Here is a 22,959-nt window from a genome sequence, read left to right as displayed (position 1 = left end):
GGGAGTTTGGCAAGGTTGGATGGTATTTATTTTAATGCAAGGAGTCTGATGAATAAGGCAGATGAGTTGAGGACACAAATTAACACATGGACATATGATGTCATTGCTGTCACAGAGGCATGGTTGAGAGAGGGGCAGGACGGGCAGCTCAATATTCTAGGATATAGGGTCTTCAGGCGAGACAGGGAAGGAGGTAAAAGAGGAGGGGATATCGCAATATTGATCAAGGAATCAATTACAGCAGTAAGGAGGCATGAGGTCTTAGAAGGCTCCTCAAATGAAGCCATATGGGTAGAACTTAAAAACAAAAATTGACATTGCTGGGAGTATACTATAGGCCCCCGAACAGTCAGAGAGAAATAGAAGAGCAGATATGTAGGCAAATTTCAGAGAAATGTAAAAATAATAGGGTAGTAATAGTGAGGGGTTTCAACTTCCCTAACATTAACTGGGTTTGTCATAGTGTGATAGGCTTAGAGGGAGCAGAATTCTTATAATAGATCTAGGAGAGCTTTTTAAGCCAGTACGAAGAAAATCCTACAAGAGAGGGGGCGGTCCTGGACTTAATTTTAGGGAATGAAGCTGGGCAAGTGGTAAAGGTATCAGTGGGAGAGCATTTTGCAGCTAGTAATCATAGCTCAGTTAGATTCAAGGTTGTTATGGAAAACGGCAAGAATGAGCCAGAAATCAGAGTTCTAAATTGGGGGAAGGCCGATTTTAATAAGGTCAGATATGATTTGGCCAGAGTGGACTGGGAACAGCTACGTTTAGGTAAACCTGCATCAGAGCAGTTGGACTCATTCAAGAAGGAAATAGGGAGAGTGCAGGGCCTACATATTCCAGTAAAGACAAAGGGTGGGACCAACAAATCCAGGGAACCCTGGATGTCAAGTGATATACAGGATTAGATAAAGAGAAAAAGGGAGGCTTATGGCAGATACCGAGGACCCAAAACTGCGGAAGCCCTAAAGGAGTGTAGAATGTGTGGGGGGAACTTAAAAAGGAAATTAGGGAGAGCAAAAAGGGGGCATGAAAACAATTGGCAGATAAAATAAAGGAAAATCCAAAGCTATTTTACAAGTACATTAAGAGTAAGAGGATAACTAGGGAAAGAGTAGGGCCCATTAATGACCATAGTGGCAATTTGTGTGTGGAGCCTGAAGACTTTGTGGTGATGTTCACAAGTGAGGGGGGCAACGTGGATATGGAAGTCAGGCAGAAGGAGGGTGATATAATTAAAGAAAGGGAGGAGGTTCTAAGTGGTCTGGCAGTCTTAAAAGTAGATAAATCTCCAGGCCCGGATGAAATATATTCCAGGCTGTTGAGTGAGGCAAGGGAGGAGATAGCAGGGGCGCTGGCAATCATTGTCAATAACTCTCTGGCCACAGGAGAGGCGCCAGAGTGCTGGAGGACAGCCAATGTGGTACTGTTATTCAAGAAGGGAGGAAGGGATAAACCAGAGAACTACAGGCCAGTCAGTCTAACCTCAGTGGTGGGGAAACTATTGGAAGCAATTCTGAGGGACAGAATTAATCTACACTTGGAGAGGCAGGGATTAATCAAGGCTAGTCAGCATGGTTTTGTTAAGGGAAGGTCATGTCTGACCAATTAGATTGTGTAGATGAGGGCACTGCATTTGATGCAGTTTACTTGGACTTCAGCAAGGCTTCTGATAAGGTCCCACATGGGAGATTGATAATGAAGCTAAGAGCCTATGGGATCCAAGGTAATTTGGCAAATTGGATCCAGATTTGACTGAGTGGCAGGAAGCAGAGGGTGATGGTTGAGGAGTGTTTTTGCGACTGGATATCTGTGTCCAATGGGGTTCCACAGGGATCACTGTTGGGCCCCTTGCTGTTTGTGGTATATATAAACTATTTAGGTTTGAATGTAGGAAGGTTAATCAGTAAGTTTGCGGATGACACGAAAATTGGTTGGATGATAAATAGTGAGGAGGATAGCCTTAGATTACAGGAGGGTATAGACGGACTGGTCAGATGGGCTGATCAGTGGCAAATGGAATTTAATCCAGTTAAGTGTGAGGTGATGCACTTGGGCAGGACAAACAAGGCACGGGAATACACGATGAACGGTAGGACCCTGGGAAGTATCGAGGATCAAAGGGATCTTGGTGTGCATGTCCACTGGTCCCTTAATGTAGCAGGACAGATAGATGAGGTGATTAAGATGGCATATGGGATACTTGCCTTTATTAGCCGAGGCATGAACTATAAGAGCAGGGAGATTATGCTGGAACTGTATAAAACGCTGGTTAGGCCACAGCTAGAGTATTGCGTGCAGTTCTGGAATCTGCATTTTCAGAAGGATGTGATTACACTAGAGAGAGTGCAGAAGAGATTTACCAGGATATTGCCTGGGCTGGCGAGTTTTAGTTATGAGGAGAGATTGGATAGACTGGGGTTATTTTCCCTGGAGCAGAGGAGATTGAGGGAGGACATGATTGAAATGTATAAAATTATGAGGGGCATAGATAGGGTAGACAGGAAGGAACATTTCCCCTTGGTGGAGGGATCAATAACCGGGGGCATAGATTTAATATAAGAGGCAAGAGGCTTAGAGGGGATGTGAGGAAGAATTTTTTCACCCTGAGGGTCATGGGAATCTGGAACTCACTGCCTGAAAGGGTGGTAGAGGCAGATATTCTCATAACATTTAAGAAGTATTTGGATGTGCACTTGCAATGCTATGGGCCTAGTGAGGGAAAATGAGATTAGAACAGTTAAGTACTTGTTTGATGGGCGCAGACTCGATAGGCTGAAGGGCCTTTTCCTGTGCTGCAGACCTCTATGTCTCTGAGATTGAGTTGTCCCAACCAAACGTACAGCCACACTGTGGATGCCATTTTTGGACTCTAAGGGCACTCCTGGTGCCCAATTAGGGGGATAAACAATTCCCATTTCTCTTTTGTTAGTCAAGAACCTTCTGCCTAAATAATTCCTCTCCCACAAATCATTAATTACCATCCTTATCTAACAGCATGCTAATATTTACTTAGCCCTTCTTCCCATTATTTTTCTGCACAGCGTTCTGATCAGAGTTCAGCTTGCTATTTTTTAGTCCTTTTATTTTAATTCCCAACTTAACCTTTTACTTGACCCTGAAATGTTAAACACCGCAGTTAAAACTGATCAATAAACATTTCTGACCTTCAAATGTACATCCAGCACTGGGTGTTCTTTTGCATTTCACTTTTATTGAGCCTGTATATTAAGTCAAGTGCCTGCATTCTGAATTCAAACACAGCTCTGCTGTCTCCTATCAACATAATTACTACAACAGTATTTAAAGCATTTTTGCTAACCATGAAAGAAAGGGGGAGGGGGTATTTCTTCTCTAACATTTAGAAATTGATTGTTCAATCAGCCTAATAAGTGCTCTTCACTTTTAACTGGAGTTTTGCACATTAGGTAGCAAAAATAGTTTTCATTCAGAAAATATTGCACAATGCATTGCTTTTTTGCAATTATATAATCCAAGTGTGACCAATCCCATCTAGCAGGATCTAGCAGGATCAACAGTTTTGCCAGACTGCCAAAATTTCTTGCTATTTAGTGAGGAAAAATTATTTGGTAAAATAACCATTTGTTAATCAAAGCCTCCAAATCAGAGTATTGCATTCAGACTAGCCATGCTGTAATGTCCGCTGGTAAAGGCTTGACTTCACCTTTTATATTATGTTTCTTCCACTTATTTTTAATAGATGAGTTGAAATTTCAATCACGTACCTTGCATTATCTGTTCAACCATGGTATCATCCACTGAAGTGGAAAGAGAGAGCAGCAACATTATAACATTAATATTTACAGCCAACATTCAGAAATGTGAACTTTTGGATAGGCTGAATAAAGTTGCATAAATTTAAAAGTGTCTTATTTAAGAGGCTAATTTACTTTCAAATGAGTGTGATGAGATTTTGTTTCTAATGTTCTAATTACCATGAAGAAATGGTTAGATCCATTAAATTCAATCTCAATTAGCTTGCTTTCTAATATCAATATGACACTGTAATTAAACCACAGCCATTTCATTTTATGTTTAGATCCCTCTCGGGGCGAATTGTTGGAGGCGTCTGGTGGTTCTTCACCTTGATTATAATCTCATCATACACTGCCAACCTTGCCGCTTTTCTCACTGTGGAGAGAATGGTTTCTCCAATAGAAAGTGCAGAAGATCTTGCAAAACAAACAGAAATTGCCTATGGAACGTTGGATTCAGGCTCTACCAAAGAATTTTTTAGAGTAAGTGCTTTTCTTGATTGGTATTAAATTGTTACTGTCACCTGTAGTGTAATTTTCATAAATATAAAAATTATTGTTTTGTGGATTGAGGTATCATGCTGTGAATCAGTTGGGAATTTGCAATGATCTCACTTTGTGATGAAAGCAAAATTTGAGCAGTTTTTCTTTAATACCTCCCAATTTGTTATCTATCTCAGACATCTGCTAAGGTAAGTACAGTCAATAATGTCGTTCACTTCCAGCTTCTGCAATTTGGAACGCCCAACACACCAAGTGGTTCATTCTGAGAAACACTTATTTTGTGAATAAGATGGTTTTACAGGAAAGCACCAACTCTCAACATATAGCTGTGACAATACTGTTAACCTCCACCCCTTGTTCCACTGTTTGAAGTTTGGTGGAACAGCTCACAGTTCATGGGTTCTTGTTTGTTGTTGAGAGAAAATGACTGTAAAAATAATGCAACAATAAGAGCAAACTTGCCCTTTCTTAGGATGGGACGATAGTTGGTGGGAGATTTTTATTTTCCTGCAGCATTATATCAACAACATTTATATTTACAATAAAAGCCCAATCTGGATTATGCCACTAATCACCTCCACAGCGAGCACTACCTCATTGTAGCGAATGGGATGTGGACATGCTGCTTACTCTGTAAGAGAACCAAACTCTGAGCTGACATGTTATTGCTGGTGCTAGTTTGTGGTGCATTCTAGATGTGAGGTAGCAAAGACTGTGGCATATAGCCACACCTGGAGCAGCAGTAATTCTTGTGTAGCTGCAGTACAGTTGAGGATGCTGCACAACCACTGAATGGCTACTCATTTCACGTTGGTCTGTCTGGAGCACATCACAGATTCTGCAATGCTGGCCCCGATGCTACTGAATGGCTTCAGCATGTATGAAACTTATCTAAGCTCCTTAACCCTCTTGATATGCTAATGTATGGTTTCCTTTCTCATCACCGTCCAAGGGCCCAAACACTCCTTTCAAGTGAAGCAGCATTTCACTTGCACTTCCCCCAATTTAGTCTACTGCATTCGTTGCTCCCAATGCGGTCTCCTCTACATTGGAGAGACCAAACGCAGGCTGGGCAACCGCTTTGCAGAACACCTTTGGTCTGTCCGCAACAATGACCCAGACCTCCCTGTCGCTCGCCATTTTAACACTTCATCCTGCTTTCTTGTCCACATGTCCGTCCTTGGCTTGCTGCATTGTTCCAGTGAAGCTCAACGCAAACTGGAGGAACAGCACCTCATCTTCCGACTAGGCACTTTACAGCCTTCCGGACTGAATATTTTGAGTTCAACAATTTTAGATCTTGAACTCTCTCCTCCATCCCCACCCCCTTTCTGTTTCTTCCCCCTCCCTTTTGTTTTTTCCAATAATTTATATAGATTTTTCTTTTCCCACCTATTTACATTATTTTTAAATCTATACCTTTTATGCCCTTTTAGTCATGTTTCACTCCACCCCCACTAGAGCTGTACCTTGTGTGTCCTGCCAACCATTCTTAATTAGCACATTCTTTTAGATAATATCACCACCTTCAACACCTCTTTGTTCTTTTGTCTGTGACATCTTTTGATTATCTGCTCCTATCACTGCTTGCTTGTCCCAACAACCACCCGCACCCCCCCCCCACTTCTCTCCCCCCACCCGCCCCCCCCCGCCTTAAACCAGCTTATATTTCACCCCTCTCCTATTTTTACTTAGTTCTGTTGAAGGGTCATGAGGACTCGAAACGTCAACTTTGTTCTTCTCCGCCGATGCTGCCAGACCTGCTGAGTTTTTCCAGGTAATTCTGTTTTTGTTATGATTTATGCCCTTACTTTATAGATTGAGCATGGCCAGATTTTCAACTCCTAATGGACATGTAAATCGGGTCGCAAAACACTGAACTTAGTTTTTGTGTTTGCTGGGAAAACAATTTTCCTCTTCCTTCCTAACCCCACACCATTTTCATGTAGCCTTTTGGTGGGTCGAGAAAGTCTTGGATTCAAGAGGCATACACCTCTTCCGAGTCCCCAGTTGTGAGGACCACAGGACAATTGTATTTCCTCCCGCGCACTATATTTTGTGTGCTGGTGTGGGTTTTGGAAATCCAAACAAATGCACCCCCTTGGTGAGTTGTGACCATGGGGGAAGCCTGCTGGGAAGTCGAGAAGGTAAGTATAAAATGTTTTGGAACTTTCAAATGTCATATTGGATGCAGTATTGTAATGTAGATGAGTTTTTAATGCCATAGTTCGTCATAGGAATCTGTCCTGCAAATATAACTTGAACCTTACTTTGACCAACGTTGTGTAATTGTTATCATGCATTACAGCACTTTTCCAATTATCAAAAGTGCAATAATGCATTACAACTGTAAAAAGAAATCCTGTCAGCCCCTGCTGTCATGTTTTGTACTGTCATTTAACTCAACTTGACAGCTTTGTCTGTTTAAAAAAAAAAGCTGCTTTTGAAAGTTGAAAAAATCTCTGCACCTGCTCTGCTTCATTGATTGACAGGTACTCTGTTTTGAAATGGATAAAATTAGGATGTATATTAGAATAAAACTATTATGCTTTAACTGTGATGTTAAAAAAATGATACTTAAGGGTAAGTATTTTATGAAATACAAGTTAAGTAGCTTTCAAGAGAATAGTGACAGGTATAAGACTCAATTGACGGTAACAAAATCTGGTAGTAGTTTGACCAAGCAAGGAATGAAACGGATGATTGTGGATCCATGTAATAAAGACAGCTTGGTATTTGATAATTATGTTAGGAGTTAAAGGGAGGAACTTAGTGGACTTAATGGCCCAAGATCTGGTGAGGCAAAGAGGGTGCAGGTAAGGCGGAAAGTGGATGAAGAACCCAGCGAGGTCGGGAGCAAAGAGGTTCTGCCAAGCTTAATAGCAGGATCTCATTACAAGCTGTTAGCCCCATTTTACACCTGGAAGGCAGCCAAATTGAAAAACTGGCTGGAGGCCAGGAGGGAAAACCAGCGACAGGAGGCTGCAGCCAGGGAAGGCAGTCACCGACATTTTAAATAATATATTCATTCACTGGACTGGGAGTCGCTGGCTAGGCCAGCATTTATTGCCCATCTCTAATGGCCCTTGAGAAGGTGGTGGTGAGCTGCCACATTGAAACGCTGTAGTCCATGAGGTGTAGGTATACCCACAGTGCTGTTAGGAGGGAATTCCAGGATTTTGACCCAGCGACAAGGAACAGCGATATATTTCCAAGTCAGGATGGTAAATAGATTGGAGAGGATCTTGTAGGTGGTGGTGTTCCCATGCATCTGCTGCCCTTGCCCTTTGAGGTGGTTGAGGTCATAGGTTTGGAAGGGGTTGTCGAAGAAGCTTTGGTGAGTTGCTGCAGTGCATCTTCTAGATGGTGCACACTGTTGCCAATGTGCGTCAGTGGTGGAGGGAGTGAATGGTTAAGATGGTGGATGGGGTGCCAATCAAGTGGGCTGCTTTGTCCTGGATGGTATGGAGCTTTTTGAGTGGTGTTGGAGCTGCACTCATTCAAGCAAGTGGAGAGTATTCCATCACACTCCTGACTTGTGCCTTGTGGACAGGCTTTGAGGAGTCAGGATGTAAGTTACTCTCTGTGGAATTCCCAGCCTCTGAATCTGCTCTTGTAGCCACAGTATTTATATGGCTGGTCCAGTTCAGTTTCTGGTCAATGGTAACTCTCAGGATGTTGATTGTGGGGGATTCAGTGATGGTAATGCCATTGTATGTCAAGGGGCGATGGTTAGATTCTCTATTGCTGAAAATGGTCATTGCCTGGCGCGAATGTTACTTCCCATTTATCATTCCATGCCTGAATGTTGTCCAGGTCTTGCTGTATTTGGAGATGAATTACTTCAGTATCTGAGGACTCACAAATGGTGCTGAACATTGTGCAATCATCTGCGAACATCCCCACTTGCTTAGCAATAACCTGTTCACTGATGTCCAGTTTGAGTTCCACCAAGGTCACTCAACTCCTGACCTCATTACAGCTTTAATTCAAACATGGACAAAAGAACTGAACTCCTGAAGTGAAGTGAGAGCGACTGCCCTTGACATCAAGGCTGCATTTGACTGAGTGTGGTGTCAAGGAGTTGTAGGGGTTCCCCTTTTCCCCCAGAGACCCTCCCCACACTCAAGTTTGTGACATCAGACTCACAAGTGTATGGCTTGAACAGATTGGCCAGTGAGACAAGTTTTTTCCGATATTTCACAATTGCTTTATTGAATCACCCATAACCCCACAGTACAAACCCGAAAATTTAAAACAACCTATTCCCAGTACCCAACACAAAGTCACCACAATGCAGTTAAAACTTACAAAAACACAGGCTCCTGTCCTGAAACCTTAAGAAAAAGCCCTCAGAACAATATCACCAAGATATGGCTGAAACAAGTTACAAGGTGCCAGCAAAAGAACACCACGTTTTCACCCCAAACCTTCACAAAACCCTCAGACCAGAATCACAGTGCAGAAGAGGCCCTTTGGCCCATCGAGTCTGCGCTGACATGTGAGAAACACCTGACCTACCTACCTCATTCCATTTACCAGCACTTGGCCCATAGCCTTGAATATTATGACCTGCCAAGTGCTCATCCAGGTACTTTTTAAAGGATGTGAGGCAACCCATCTCCACCACCCTCCCAGGCAGCGCATTCCAGACCGTCACCACCCTCTGGGTAAAAAAGTTTTTCCTCACATCCCCCCTAATCCTTCTGCCCCTCACCTTGAACTTATGTCCCCTTGTGACTGACTCTTCAACTAAGGGGAACAGCCCCATCCACCCCCATGCTATGTGATGATTGCACAATGTTCAGCACCATTCGCAATTCCTCAGATACTGAAGCAGTCCATGTCAAAATGCAGCAAGACCTGGACGATATCCAGGCTTGGGCTGACAAGTGGCAAGTAACATTCACATCACACAAGTGCCATGCAATAACCATGTCCAACTAGAGAGAATCTAACCATCGCCGTTTGATGTTCAATGGCGTACAGTATGAAAGATAAAAGTATATTAATTGTTCTTTCGAGATACCCTAAGTCATACATGTACATATGCACACACACAGACACACACACACATGTGCGCGCGCACACACACACACACACACACACACACACACACAGACACACACACACATGTGCGCGCACACACACACACACACACACACACACACACACACACACACACACACACACACACACACACATATACCCCCCCCCAAAAAAAATACAATAAACATAGAGGAAATTTGCCAAAGGTTAAAAATCAAAAAGGAAAGATGGCAGAGTCCTTGAAATGGTGTCCGGGTTATATAGTTGGTCTCTCACTGCTGACCTATGAAACAGTCAATGACTCTTGCACTACTTTTCAGGTGGACTTGACAACATTTACAGGTACTCTATCCCAGCGCATAGCAATTTACGAGTAGCTTATATTCACTTCCTCTGGCTCTGAACTGCAAAGCAGCTGCTGCCTTCCTTTCACAAGCATTTGGTCCTTTCTCTTCTCAAAGCAAAACCAAAACCAACTTTTAAACACAGTTTTTTCCTGGCATGGTTTTTATCAGAGCCATAAACTACCAGGTAACCTCTTTTGTACACAGTCTACTGGGGTCAAGAGGTTTTCAGCTTCTTTAAAACTGCATAACTACCTTTTCTTGTAAAAGGATGTTTTTTTTTTCCACAGGAATAGGAATCAGAGTCCTGCATTAACCCTTCAAGGGACAGTGGGCAGGATTTCCAGAGTCAGTGGACTTTGAGCTAGGCCATCGAATCTCCCGCGGCAGATCCTGCCATGATAGGGCCAGAAAATCCTGGCCAGTGTCTTTTAAAACACATATTCTTCCAGAGTGTTCTTAGTCCTTGAAGATAAACAATTTTCTGTGATTAAATTGTCCATGTTGCAGAACCTACTCGGGAACAGGCTACTTTAGATCTAGTAATCTAGCTGGGATTAATGAGAGATACCATAGTTAAGGGTCCTCCAGGGGGTATCGATCACAACATGGTAGAATTTCAAATTCTGTTTGAGGGCGAGCAACCTGGGTCTCAAACCAGTGTCCTCAACTTAAATAAGGGCAATGACAGAGGTATGAAGAAATAGACTAAGGGGAAGGTCAGTGGATGAGCAGTGGCAGACATTTAAGCAGATATTTCATGACGCTCAGCAAAGATTTATCCCGGTCAAAAAGAAGGACCCGATGAGAAGGATGAATCACCAGTGGTTAACAAAGCTGATCAAGGAGAGTATCCAATCAAAAACTAAGGCATACAAAGCGACAAAAACGAGTGGTAGGCCAGAAGATTGGGAATTTTTTAGGAACCCAGCAGCGGATGATTAAAAAGCTATTAAAGAGAGAGAAAATTAATAATGAAAGTAAATTGGCAAGAAGTATAAAAACAAACAGCAAGAGCTTCTATAAAAAGAGAGTGGCTAAAGTCAGAGCAGGACCCTTGGAGGATGTGATTGGAGAATTGATAACAGAGAACAGGGAAATGGCAGATAATTTAAACCAATATTTTGCACAGGACTTCACAGTGGAGAACATTATAAACGTCCCAAAAATGTCAGATAAGCAAGGAGCTAATGGGAGTAAAGATCTTGTGACAGTCTCAATCACAAAGGACTAAGTATTTGACAACCTGATGAGACTAAAGGCAGACAAGTCACCAGGACCTGATGGCCTGCATCCAAGGATTTTAAAGGAAGTGGCTACAAAGATAGTGGAGGCATTGGTCGAAATATTCCAGAACTCGCTGGATTCTGGGAGGGTCCCAATGGATTGAAAAGCTGCTAAAGTGATGCCCCTGTTCAGGAAGGTAGGGAGACAAAAAGCAAGAAACTATAGGCCAGTCAGCCTAACATCTGTCATTGGGAAAATGCTAGAGTCCATTATTAAGGAAGAAATAGCAGGACATTTAGAAAGCTTAACACAATCAAGCAGAGTCAACATGGTTTTGTGAAAGGGAAATCATGTTTGACAAATTTGCTAGAGTTCTTTGAGGATATAACAAGCAGAGTTGATAAAGGGGAACTGGTAGATGTAGTGTATTTGGATTTCCAGAAGGCATTCGATAAGGTGCCACATAACAAAATAGGAGCTCACAATATTGCGGGTAATGTATTAGCGTGGATTGAGGATTGATTAACACACAGAAAACAGAGAGTTGTGATCAATGGGTCTTTTTCAGGTTGAAAAGACATAACTACTGCCACAAGGATCAGTCCGAGGGCCTCAATTTTTTATTATCTATGTTAATGGCTTGGAGGGGGACAGAATGTAATGTATCCAACTTTGCTGATGATACAAAAGTAGATGGGAGGGCATGTTGTGATGAGGACATAAGGAATCTGCAAGGAGATATAGATAGGTTGAGTGAGTGGGCAGAAATTTGGCAGATGGAGTTTAATGTAGGAAAGTGTGAGGTCATGCACTTTGGTAGGAAGCCAGACTTTTAGTCAAATGGAGAGTGACTCCAGAAAAGTGCAGCACAGAGGGATCTGGGTGTTCTTGTGCATGAAACACACAAAGTTAGCATGCAGGAGCAGCAAGTAATTAAGAAGGCAACTGTTTTGGCCTGTATTGCTAGGGGGTTGGAGTTTAAAAATAGTGAAGTCCTGTTACAACTGTACAGGGTGTTGGTGAGGCCGCACCTGGAATACTGTGTACAGTTTTGGTCCCCGTATTTAAAAAAGGATATACTGACATTGGAGGCAGTTCAAAAGAGATTCACTGGGTTGATTCCTGGGATGAAGGGGTTGACTTATCAAGAATGGCTAAACTAGTTAGGCCTTTATTTAATCAGAGTTTCAAAGAATGAGGGGTGATGTTATTGAAACGTACAAGATTCTGAGGGGATAAAAGCAAAAAACTGTGGATGCTGGAAATCCAAAACAAAAATAAAAATACCAGGAAAACCTCAGCAGGTCTGACAGCATCTGCGGAGAGGAACACAGTTAACGTTTCGAGTCCGTATGACTCTTCGACAGAACTAAGGAAAAATAGAAGAGAGGTGAAATATAAGCTGGTTTAAGGGGGTTGGGACAGGTAGAGCTGGATAGAAGGCCAGTAATAGGTGGAGATAGTCAAAAGATGTCATAGACAAAAAGACAAAGAGGTGTTGACGATGGTGATATTATCTAAGGAATGTGCTAAACGGTGACATTAAGGTTAGAAAGCAGGACAAGTAAGGTACAGATAGCCCTTGTTGGGGTGGGGTGGGGGGGAGGGATTGAAATGGGCTAAAAGGTAGAGATAAAACAATGGTTGGAAATACATTCAAAAGTAATGGAAATAGGTGGGAAAAGAAAAATTTATATAAATGATTGGAAAAAAGGGGGATCAGAAAGGGGGTGGGGATGGAGGAGAGAGTTCATGATCTAAAATTGTTGAACTCAATATTCAGTCTGGAAGGCTATAAAGTGCCTAGTCGGAAGATGAGGTGCTGTTCCTCCAGTTTGCGTTGAGCCTCACTGGAACATTGCAGCAGGCCAAGGATGGACATGTGGGCTTGAGAGCAGGGTGGTGTGTTGAAATGGCAAGCGACGGGGAGGTCTGGGTCATGCTTGCGGACAGACTGAAGGTGTTTCGCAAAGCGGTCACCCAGTCGGCGTTTGGTCTCTCCAATGTAGAGGAAACTACATTGGGAGCAGCGAATGCAGTAGACTAAATTGAGGGAAGTACAAGTGAAATGCTGCTTCACTTGAAAGGAGTGTTTGGGCCCCTGGACGGTGAGGAGAGGGGAAGTAAAGGGGCAGGTGTTGCACCTTCTGCAGTTGCATGGAAAGGTGCTGTGGGAGGGGGTTGAGGTGTAGGGGGTGATGGAGGAGTGGACCAGGGTGTCCCGGAGGGAATGATCCCTGCGGAATGCCGCCGGGGTGGGGGTTTAAAGGGAAGATGTGTTTTTTGGTGGCATCATGCTGGAGTTGGCGGAAATGGCGGAGGATGATCCTTTGAATGCGGAGGCTGGTGGGGTGATAAGTGAGGACGAGGCGGTCCCTATCATGGTTCTGGGAGGGAGAGGAATGTGTGAGGGCGGATGCGCGGGAGATGGGCTGGACACAGTTGAGGGTCCTGTCAATCTCCGTGGGTGGAAAACCTCGGTTAAGGAAGAAGGAAGACATATCAGAGGAACTGTTTTTGAAAGTGGTATCATCAGAACAGATGGTTCCTCAACCGTGTCCGGCCCATCTCCCGCGCATCCACCCTCACACCTTGTCCCCCTTGTCCTCACTTATCACCCCACCAGCCTCCGCATTCAAAGGATCATCCTCTGCCATTTCCGCCAACTCCAGCATGATGCCACCACCAAAACACATCTCCCCCCCCCCCCCCCCCCCGCCACCACCACCACCACCAACAACCCCCCCCCCCCCACCCCCCACCGGCCCTCGGCGGCATTCCGCAAGGATCGTTCTCTCCGGGACACCTTGGTCCACTCCTCCATCACCCCCTACACCTCAACCCCCTCTCACAGCACCTTCCCATGCAACCGCAGAAGGTTCAACACCTGCCCCTTTACTCCCCTCTCCTCAACGTCCAAGGGCCCAAACACTCCTTTCAGGTGAAGCAGCATTTCACTTGCACTGAATGAGTCTTACTCTCCCCAAAGGAAATGATCCAACTGAGAATATTACTGTCTTCCAGATAGTCTTTTTAACAAGTTTCAGTCAGATTATAGTATCCCAGATATTGTGAGGTCGTAGGAATCTCTCTTCAGGAATAGACCTCGCCACCAAAAAGTGTACAGAAATAGGATTCATGAGTTAGCGATACAGAAGGCTATGTGAGACAATATAAACTTTAAACTTTATAGAAATTAATTAAAGAACAGAGTATGAAAGTCACCATTTGGTAAGACAGTCAATTGCAGCATTAATAGTTCTAGGAAAAGATAGAAAATGCAATATTATTTCTAGTAGAGAATTCAGTTTTGGCCCCTTGAGCCTGTTCCGCCATTCAACAAGATCATGGCTGATCTTGTGTTTCAAGTTCCACATTCCCATCTTCCCCTGAAAACCTTTGATTCCCTTGCCTAACAAGAATCTATCTAGCTCTGCCTTAAAAATATTCAATGACCTCTCCTGCACCACCTTCTGAGGAAGAGAGTTCTAAAGTCACACAACCCTCTGAGAGAAAAAACTCTCCTCATCTCTGTCCTAAAGGGGAAACTCCTAATTTTTAAACAGTGTCCCCTAGCTCTGGATTCACCCACAAGAGGACACATTCTTTCTACACCCACCTTGTCAAGGCCATTCAGGATCTTTCAGGAGGATTCAAGATGATGGAATAATCCCCACTTGCCTGGATGAATGCAGCTCCCACAACACTCAAAAAGCTCGACACCATCCAGGACATAGCAGCCCGCTTGATTGGCATCACATCCCTAAACATTCACTCTCTCCACCACTGATGCACAGTAGCATGAGTGTGTACCGTCTACAAGATGCACTGCAGGAATTCACCAAGACTCCTTTGACAGCACCTTCCAAACCCACAACCATTACCATCTAGAAGAACAAGGGCAACAGATAGATGGGAATACCACCAACTGGAAGTTTCCCTCCAAGTCACTCACCATCCTGACTTGGAAATATATCGCTGTTCCTTCACTGTCGCTGGGACAAAATTCTGGATCTCCCTTCCTAATAGCACTGTGGGTGCACCTACACCACATGGACTGCAGCAGTTCAAGAAGGCAGCTCATCACCACCTTCTCAAGGGCAGTTAGGTATGGGCACTAAATGCTGGCCCAGCCAGCGAAGCTCACATCCCATGAATGAATAAAATAAATACTTCAATCAAATCACCCCCCACTATTCTGAACTCCAGTGGAAACAAGCCTAGTCTGTTCAACCCTCACTCATAAGAGAACCCACTCATTCCAGATATCAATCTAGTAAGCCTCCATTGAACCGCCTCCAATGCATTTAAATCCTTCTTTAAATAAGGAGACCAAAACTGCACACAGTACTCGAGGTGCAGTCCCACCAATGCCCCCTGTATAACTGAAGCATAACATCCTTACTTTTATCTTCAATCCCTCTTGTAATATAGGATAGCGTTCCATTAGCCTTCTTAGTTACTTGCTGTCCCAATAATAATCATTGCTGACCTCTAATGCAGAAGCTAATCCAGAGAATCTAAAAATCCAATGTGTGCTTTCAATATTTATACTGTTTCTCAAGCTATACAATAATTTATTATGTATGGGGGTTGTCCCAGATCACATAATACCATCAGAGCTACCCAAACCCTAGAAGATGTACGCAGTGGCCCAACTTTGCTAGTCAAAGGCCAAACGACAGTGGTCTCTGCTGACCTCAGAGAAGGCAGCCCTCAAAGATCTAGCATTTTGTGCGACATGGATTTCAGCTCCCTAATGTTAATTTGAATCTTATACCAAGTCAATGGGATCTCTAAGCATCCAGTAGTGGTGATGTCATCAAGCAGGTAAGAATTGAAGAATTCTTACAGACAGCAAACCATAAAGTAAAATGCACTGTTTATTGTTCATTTCTTATAAATTTTACAGAGAGTGAAATAAATATTAGGACATGCACATCAGAAGCTGAAATATCACACAACAAACTTTAAAATATATGGGTGGAATTTTCCGAGCCCACTGGTAGCGGGCGTGATAGGTGGCGTGCATGGGAAATATGATGTGAACTGCTTCACGACAGCGTGAGGGCAGGTCACGATTGTCCGCTCAGCCCGCCAATGGTGGGCTGTGCTTCCCTCTATCGGTCAGCAGGGAGCTAATAGTAATACATCAGCATATAATTAAAAGGCCGTCCTGCCAGACTCTTGGAACCCTGCCGTATCGTCCGTCCACGTCGGCGGAAAAGCACACCAATGTGTTTCACAACAGCACGCAGGCAACGTGCATTTGGTGGCCTTCCCTTTGGGGGAACTGAGGTGAGTGACCAGCAGCGTTCTCCACAGCTGGCCTGTTGTTTACAGGCCTCAGGGACACTGGGGCGGGGGCAAATGATGCTTGGCCCCAGAGGGACTGCTGTGGGTGGTGGTGTGGGGGTGGGCTGGGGCTAAGTGCTGGCCAGCCTTGGAGGCGACTGCTGAGGTGGTGGGGTGACTGGGGGCAAGTGCTGGCCAGCCTCGGAGGCAACCATTGTCGGGTGTGGGGGGTCAAGTGCTACCCTGCCACTACATCCCGCACACGGGCAATCATGGTGGGGGTCGGGGTAAGGGAGGGAAGTAGCCACGCATTAGGGACAGCTGTATAAGCTGACCATGCCTCTGCAGCTGAGACAGTTCAGGCGCAGCCACAGTGATATGATTGGGGTCAGGCTTCTAGCTTGCCCACCCATGCAAACAACACAAAGGCACCAAAGGGTCACCAAGTGCTCCATACCTTACCACCCCTCATCCCCACCAACCCCTGGCACAGACTTCAAGTCCACCACCATTTTATTGGACCGCGGAGCAGTTGGACTGCATAAGTTGTACAATCTTCTTGCCAACGCTGGCCATTTAGCAGTCACTGTGAGCTGGAGGCGCCCATAGCCCCTTGCTATCTCAGTATCCCGGCTGGGACCAGTGTCCTCCATGTCGCAGGTTGACAGGGCTGCCATGCAGCACACTCATCTCTAGCCATCCAAGGGGTGACCAGCACTCTCCTGGAAGCGTTAAGGGGCGGACACAGAGGGCCAGGAAAGGTGCTAAGTACAGCCATGATAATTACCTCTCTCTCATTCATACTGCAGGAGGACCACGTCAGGATCATGGATCCTGGTGACCTAGCTGTATGCCGGATGGCCAACAGAGAACATAGAAGATTGAGGAGAGAGTGACTGAGACTCCTGGCTGCACAAAGGCAGGAGCAACAACCTCATGAAGAAGGAGCAGCAGGGGCTCTCGCACACACTACCCAGGAGCAACAGCAGGCTGTGGCTGGTTGGCGCTTAGCGCCACCAGGGTCTATAGATGCCACCTGCCATTCCAGATGACTGAGAACCAGTGTCGCCGATGACTGCGCATGTCTAGGGACCTGGTGGCTCACATCTGCCACTTACTGCAGGACCTGGTGCCAAGGGGTTATGGAGGGCATCCATTGGCAGTGGCTGTGAAAATGACTGCGGTGCTCCATTTCTATGCTAGTGGCTCCTTTAGGGTTCCACAGGTGACCTCTGTGAGATTTCACAAGCCTCCACCCACAATTGCATCCATGAGGTGACAGATGCAATCCTTTCCATGGCACACAACTTTGTGCAATTCTCCGGGGACCGGGACAGCCAGGATGCAAGGGCCATTGGATTCGCCCTAATCTCAGGATTCCCACAGGTGCAGGGTGCGATTGACTGCACTCATGAGTGCTCAGGTCTCCATCGCTACACTCAGTGGACTTCATCATCCACAAGGGCTTCCGCTCACTGAACGTGCAGCTGATATGCGACCACCGGAAATGCATCCTGCAGGTCTGCGCACGGTTTTCAGCGAGTGTGCACGATGCCTCCATCCTCAGTCAGTCACAGAGCCCTGCAGTCTTCCAGGGTCAACAGAAGCTGCAGGGTTGGCCCCTTGAAGACAAGGGCGACTCGCAGAGGCCGTGGCTGATGACACCCATGCGGTGGCCTCAGACTGCAGCAGAGCGATGGTATAATGAGGCTCATGCAGCAGTTCGCAACTTGGTGGAACAGACTATTGGGATGCTGAAGATGCGGTTCCGGTGCTAGCACCAGTCTGATGGAACCCTGCAATACTGTCCGCAGAGGGTGTCACGCATCATCGTCGTCTGCTGCACCCTTTACAACCTGGCACTCCAAAGGAGAGAGGAGCTGGCTGAAGAGGAGATGGAGGAGCTGGAGGTATCCTCGGATGAGGAGGATGCCAACGGGATGAAGGTGAGGGATCCTCTGTGGTGACAATGACAGGAATGAGACTCTTGCGCTAGCTAGACAAGGCAAGCCTGCTCAGAAGGCCCTTATAGCTGCCAGATTTGTGGAGGATGATGATAACATAAAGTGAGGTATCCCCAACGATCCTCACAGTGCAGTTGTGAACGTTTGACTCTAGTCTGGCTTATGGCAGCGCCAATACCCTCCTTGAGAATGCTCCTGTCATGGAGATGCAGTAAAGGCCCTAATAGTCTCTTGATCGCAGAAGGATGATGAAAACATGCAGTGAGGACACTCCATAGATCTTCACATAGCCTCTGAGAATGTCTGACTCCTGTCTGGCTGAGAGAAGCTTGCTTGCGCTCCATGATCAGGACCATCTTAGAGATGCAGCCAAGAAACTTTAGATGCATCTGATGCTGTGTCCACCTTCAGCAACTCAACCCTTCAGGAGCTGATGCAACAGCATCACTGGTCACAGATTCTGGTGTGATAGGGGCCAGCCCCACCTTAAAGGTGCTGAGAGCACACAAAGAATGAGAGAAATCTGTGGTGCCTGTCCACTACATTCTGGCAGCAATAATAGGCACTGCCGATGTGCAGACATCAGTAATGTTTCCAGGGAGTGTGAGGCTGGACCAGTGAGTGTGGTCTGAAGGCTGCACAGGGCACAGAGTAGAGACCCTGGACTGAGACACCTGTCTTTTATCTTGTGTAGAAAGGTTTCACATCAGGGTGACAAGAATACTGTTCATCAGAACAAGGAGCCTCATGCTGGGAGATATTCTTAGGAGTTTATTGACAATAGTGAACAGTATGTATCAGTGATCAACGCCTGTGCCCAGGTTGCGCAACTACTTTTATTTAACTTTCCTAACCCTGCCACTACGTCTTGGTGCTCCCTGGGCATCCACAACAGAGGTAGAGGCAGCCTGCTGACTGTGACGCCCTTCCTGTGATGACTTTGGTGGGCATCCTCTGGAGGGCTGTGACTTGATGGATTCTGGCCTGCTTTTGGGGTCCTGCTGTGTCGCAGCAGCACCCTCCTCGGCCTGTGAAGTGGGATCTGCCGAGGTCACAGGAAGAGGGGATTCAGATGGGCCGGTCATTCCCAGAGTCACCTGAGTGGAAGGCCCTGGAGTGGGCACCTGCTGATTCTCCTCCCTATGGTGCCCATGACTCCATGAGCTTAAGGGGTAACTGGAGTGAGATCAAACTGCCCAGCACCCCTCTTGCATATGAACTGTTGGAGGCCAATTATGGCATCAACGATGGAGTTAAGTCCGCTCAGCAGTGCAGGAGCGAAGTCCTGGACCATGGCCTCCATGGTGGCTGCCATCCTGCCAATGTTGACCTTGATGCATTGCAATGCTGGCGCTATCACCTCAGTCTGAAAACAGACAGACTCCTCTATCGTGCCTTGCAATCTCAGGAGTGCAGCAGACGCCTCATCCTGATGTTCCCAAGTTTGCCTTTGCAGCTCCAGCAATTGTGACATGACGAAGTCCAGAGGCTCTTCATCTGACTTGGATTCAGCAACATTCTGGCCTCCAGCAGGCCTCCAAGTGCCGGGCACCTGGGAAGTCCCTGATTCCGCCTGCTGTGGATCAGAAAGTGCGAAGTGCTCACCAGATTGTGATCCACAGGCTATTCTAAAGCCAGGTCCCACTGAGGTGCGTGTCTCTGCGCTGGTGGAGCATGTGGGTGAGCGGTGTGACTCCTGGGAGATGCCTTCAGATTCCTCTTCAGAGGTATCTTCGGGGCTTAATTGGAGGCCCTAAGTCATGGACTGTCGGCTGTTTCCCAGATGTGCCTGCGAAAGCAAGGAGAGTTCATTAGTACATGGCAGTGGCCTGTGAAAGAGGACACATCACTCACTGAATGGTTATCTGATGGATGTTGCACTGCTGGATCCTCACTAGGTAGAGCAGCGCCGACCTCACTATCAACACAGGACTGGTCCTGGTCATCGCCGGCCAGCTGGATGGCTCTGTTTTTGAATTCTGCCAGAACTTTGATCTCCGGCATCCCTCCACCTGTCTGCGACTTTTCCCTCCTGTTATGAGCCAGGTTGCCCTGCGTGGATAGAGATGGGGAGAGTGTATCAGAACTCCTGCCGGGCCAGATGATAAGTATGCCCGGCCAATGTATGGGTGGTGAGTGGCCCCTTGGTTGGGCTAAGGACAAGGCAGGTGTGTGTGAAAGAGTGAATGGTGATGTCCCTTGCATTGGCAGTGAGTTAGATCCACATCCTGTGGGTGTGTGTTGGGTTTGTGAGTACATGAGTTGGGAGTGATGAAAAGTGTGACTTACCCTGGCAGAACGGAGGAGATCATTCACTCTTTTGTGGCACTGGGTTGCTGCCCTCCTCTGTGACACATTTGCACTGGCCACTGCCTCCACCTCCTCCCAAGCTGGATTGGTGACTTTGCTGCCCATCATGCGGCCAGAGCTGGGGTAGAGCACATCCTGGCCGGCCTCCACGGCATCCAGCAGTTACTCGAGGGACCCATTATTGAAGCTGGGGGCTGCAGCCCTTTTTCCTTTGCTGACCATGTCTCCCAGGCAGCGGTGGTGAGTTGGTGGTGATGAGCACTGTGCTGGCGTCTGCCTTTTAAATATGGCTGCCGGGATGATGCAACAGCGGAGTGATGGTGGGCAGGCAAATGAGAGCCTGCCCGCCATGGTAACAGCGTGTTTCACGAGAGTAAATATATAATGAGGTGGGCTCGGGATGATGCGGCGTGAAAACCTGCCATTTTCATCGGTGGGTAGGACTCCATTTTACCCGCCCGCTACCACACTAAGTGCAATTCTGGGAAAATTCCGCCTGTGAAAGCTATGAAATTTTTATCCAAGTGGAAAAATTCAATCATATACCATCCCGACTTGGAAATATACATAATTTTGTTTATTCTTTCATGGGAAGTGGGCACCACTGGCAAGACCAACATTTGTTGCCCACCAAATTATGAAAAAACTGAAAAGAAAGGAGAGCCCAGGAGAGGCTATTAAAGTCTCCAGAACACAAAATAGGACAGAGTGTTTGGAAAGGGCTAGGAATCTAACTTCAAGCACATCAAATAAAGGGACAACAATGAGATAGGTGATGGAAAATACAGGACTGAAGGTGTTGTATCTGAATGCACGCTGTATACGAAATAAGGTAAATGAGCTTGTGGCGCAGATTGAAATTGGCAGGTATGATGTGGTGGGCATTACGGAGACATGGCTGCAAGGGGATCAGGACTTGGAGCTAAATATCCAAGGATATACATCCTATCGAAAAGATAGGCAGGTTGGCAGAGGGGGTGGGGTTGCTTTGTTAGTAAGAAATTAAATTAAATCGATAGCAAGAAATGTTGTAGGGTCAGATGATGTAGAATCTGTTTGATAGAGTTGAGGAGCTGCAAAGGTAAAAAAAAACCATAATGGGAGTTATGTACAGGCCTCTGAACAGTAGTCAGGATGTGGGGCATAAGATACACCAGGAGATAGAAAAGGTGTGTAAGAAAGGCAAGGTTACAGTGAGCATGGGGGATTTCAATATGCAGGTAGACTGGGAAAATCAGGTTGGTAGTGGATCCCAAGAAAAGGAATTTGTGGAATGTCTACAAGATGGTTTTTTGGAGCAGCTTGGGGTGGAGCCCACCAGGGAACAGGCAATTCTAGATTTAGTGATGTGTAATGAGGCAGATTTGATAAGGGAACTTAAGGTGAAGGAACCCTTAGGAGTAAGTGACCATAATATGATAGAATTTACCCTGCAATTTGAGAGGAAAAAGCTGGAATCAGATGTAACGGTGTTACAGTTGAATAAAGGCAACTACAGAGGCATGAGGGAGGAGCTGACCAGAATTGACTAGGAGATGAGCCTAGCAGGAAAGACAGTGGAACAGCAATGGCAGGAGTTTCTGGGAGTAATTTGGGAGACACAGCAAAAATTCATCCCTAGGAAGAAGAAGCATACTAAAGGGAGGATGAGGCAACCATGGCTGACAAGAGAAGTCGGGGACAGCATAAAAGCTAAAGAGAAAGCATACAGTGCGGCGAAAAGCAGTGGGAAACCAGGGGATTGGGAAGCCTACAAAGACCAACAGAGGACAAATAAAAAAGAACTAAGGAGGGAGAAGGTTAAATATGAGGGTAAACTAGCCAGTGATATAAAAGAAGATTGCAAGAGTTTTTTTAGATATATAAAGGGTAAGAGAGAGGCAAAAGTGGACATTGGGTCGCTGGAAAATGACGCTGGAAAAGTAGTAGTGGGGAACAAAGAAATGGCAGAGGAACTGAATAGGTACTTTGCTTCAGTCTTCACAGTGGAAGACACGAGTGACATCCCCAAAGTTCAAGAGAGTCGGCGGGGAGAGTTGAGTATGGTGGACATTACCAAGGAGAAGGTGCTAGGAAAACTTGAAAGGTCTGAAGTGGATAAATCACCTGGACCAGATGGATTACACCCCAGAGTTCTGAAGGAGATAACTGAAGAGATAGTGGAGGCGTTAGTGGCGATCTTTCAGGAATCACTGGAGTCAGGGAGGGTCCCAGAGGACTGGAAATCGCTAATGTAACCCCCCTGTTTAAGAAGGAAATGAGGCAAAAGACAAGAAATTACAGGCCAATTAGCCTGACCTCGGTCGTTGTAAGATTTTAGAGTCCATTATTAAAGATGAGATTTCAGAATACTTGGAAGTGCATGGTAAAATCAGGCAAAGTCAGCATGGTTTCATCAAGGGGAGGTCATGCCTGACAAATCTGTTAGAATTCTTTGAGGAGGTAACGAGTAGGTTAGACAAAGGAGAGCCAATGGATGTTATCTACTTG

At 45.8% G+C, this 22,959-nt stretch overlaps 1 protein-coding gene across 1 annotated transcript in view; it reads left to right on the top strand.

Annotated features, from left to right (window-relative positions):
- Window positions 1–22,959, top strand: part of gria3b (glutamate receptor, ionotropic, AMPA 3b) — a 502,427-nt gene that overhangs the window by 368,530 nt on the left and 110,938 nt on the right. The window contains exon 13 of the mRNA XM_041195164.1: window positions 4,061–4,259. Coding sequence (XP_041051098.1) covers window positions 4,061–4,259 — 199 coding nt within the window. The remainder of the gene's footprint in view (window positions 1–4,060; window positions 4,260–22,959) is intronic.

This window comes from Carcharodon carcharias, chromosome 9, assembly GCF_017639515.1.
Source record: "Carcharodon carcharias isolate sCarCar2 chromosome 9, sCarCar2.pri, whole genome shotgun sequence".
Classification (NCBI taxonomy): domain Eukaryota; kingdom Metazoa; phylum Chordata; class Chondrichthyes; order Lamniformes; family Lamnidae; genus Carcharodon; species Carcharodon carcharias.
Note: the sequence above shows the minus strand (reverse complement) of the source record. Positions and strands in the feature narration are given on the sequence as shown.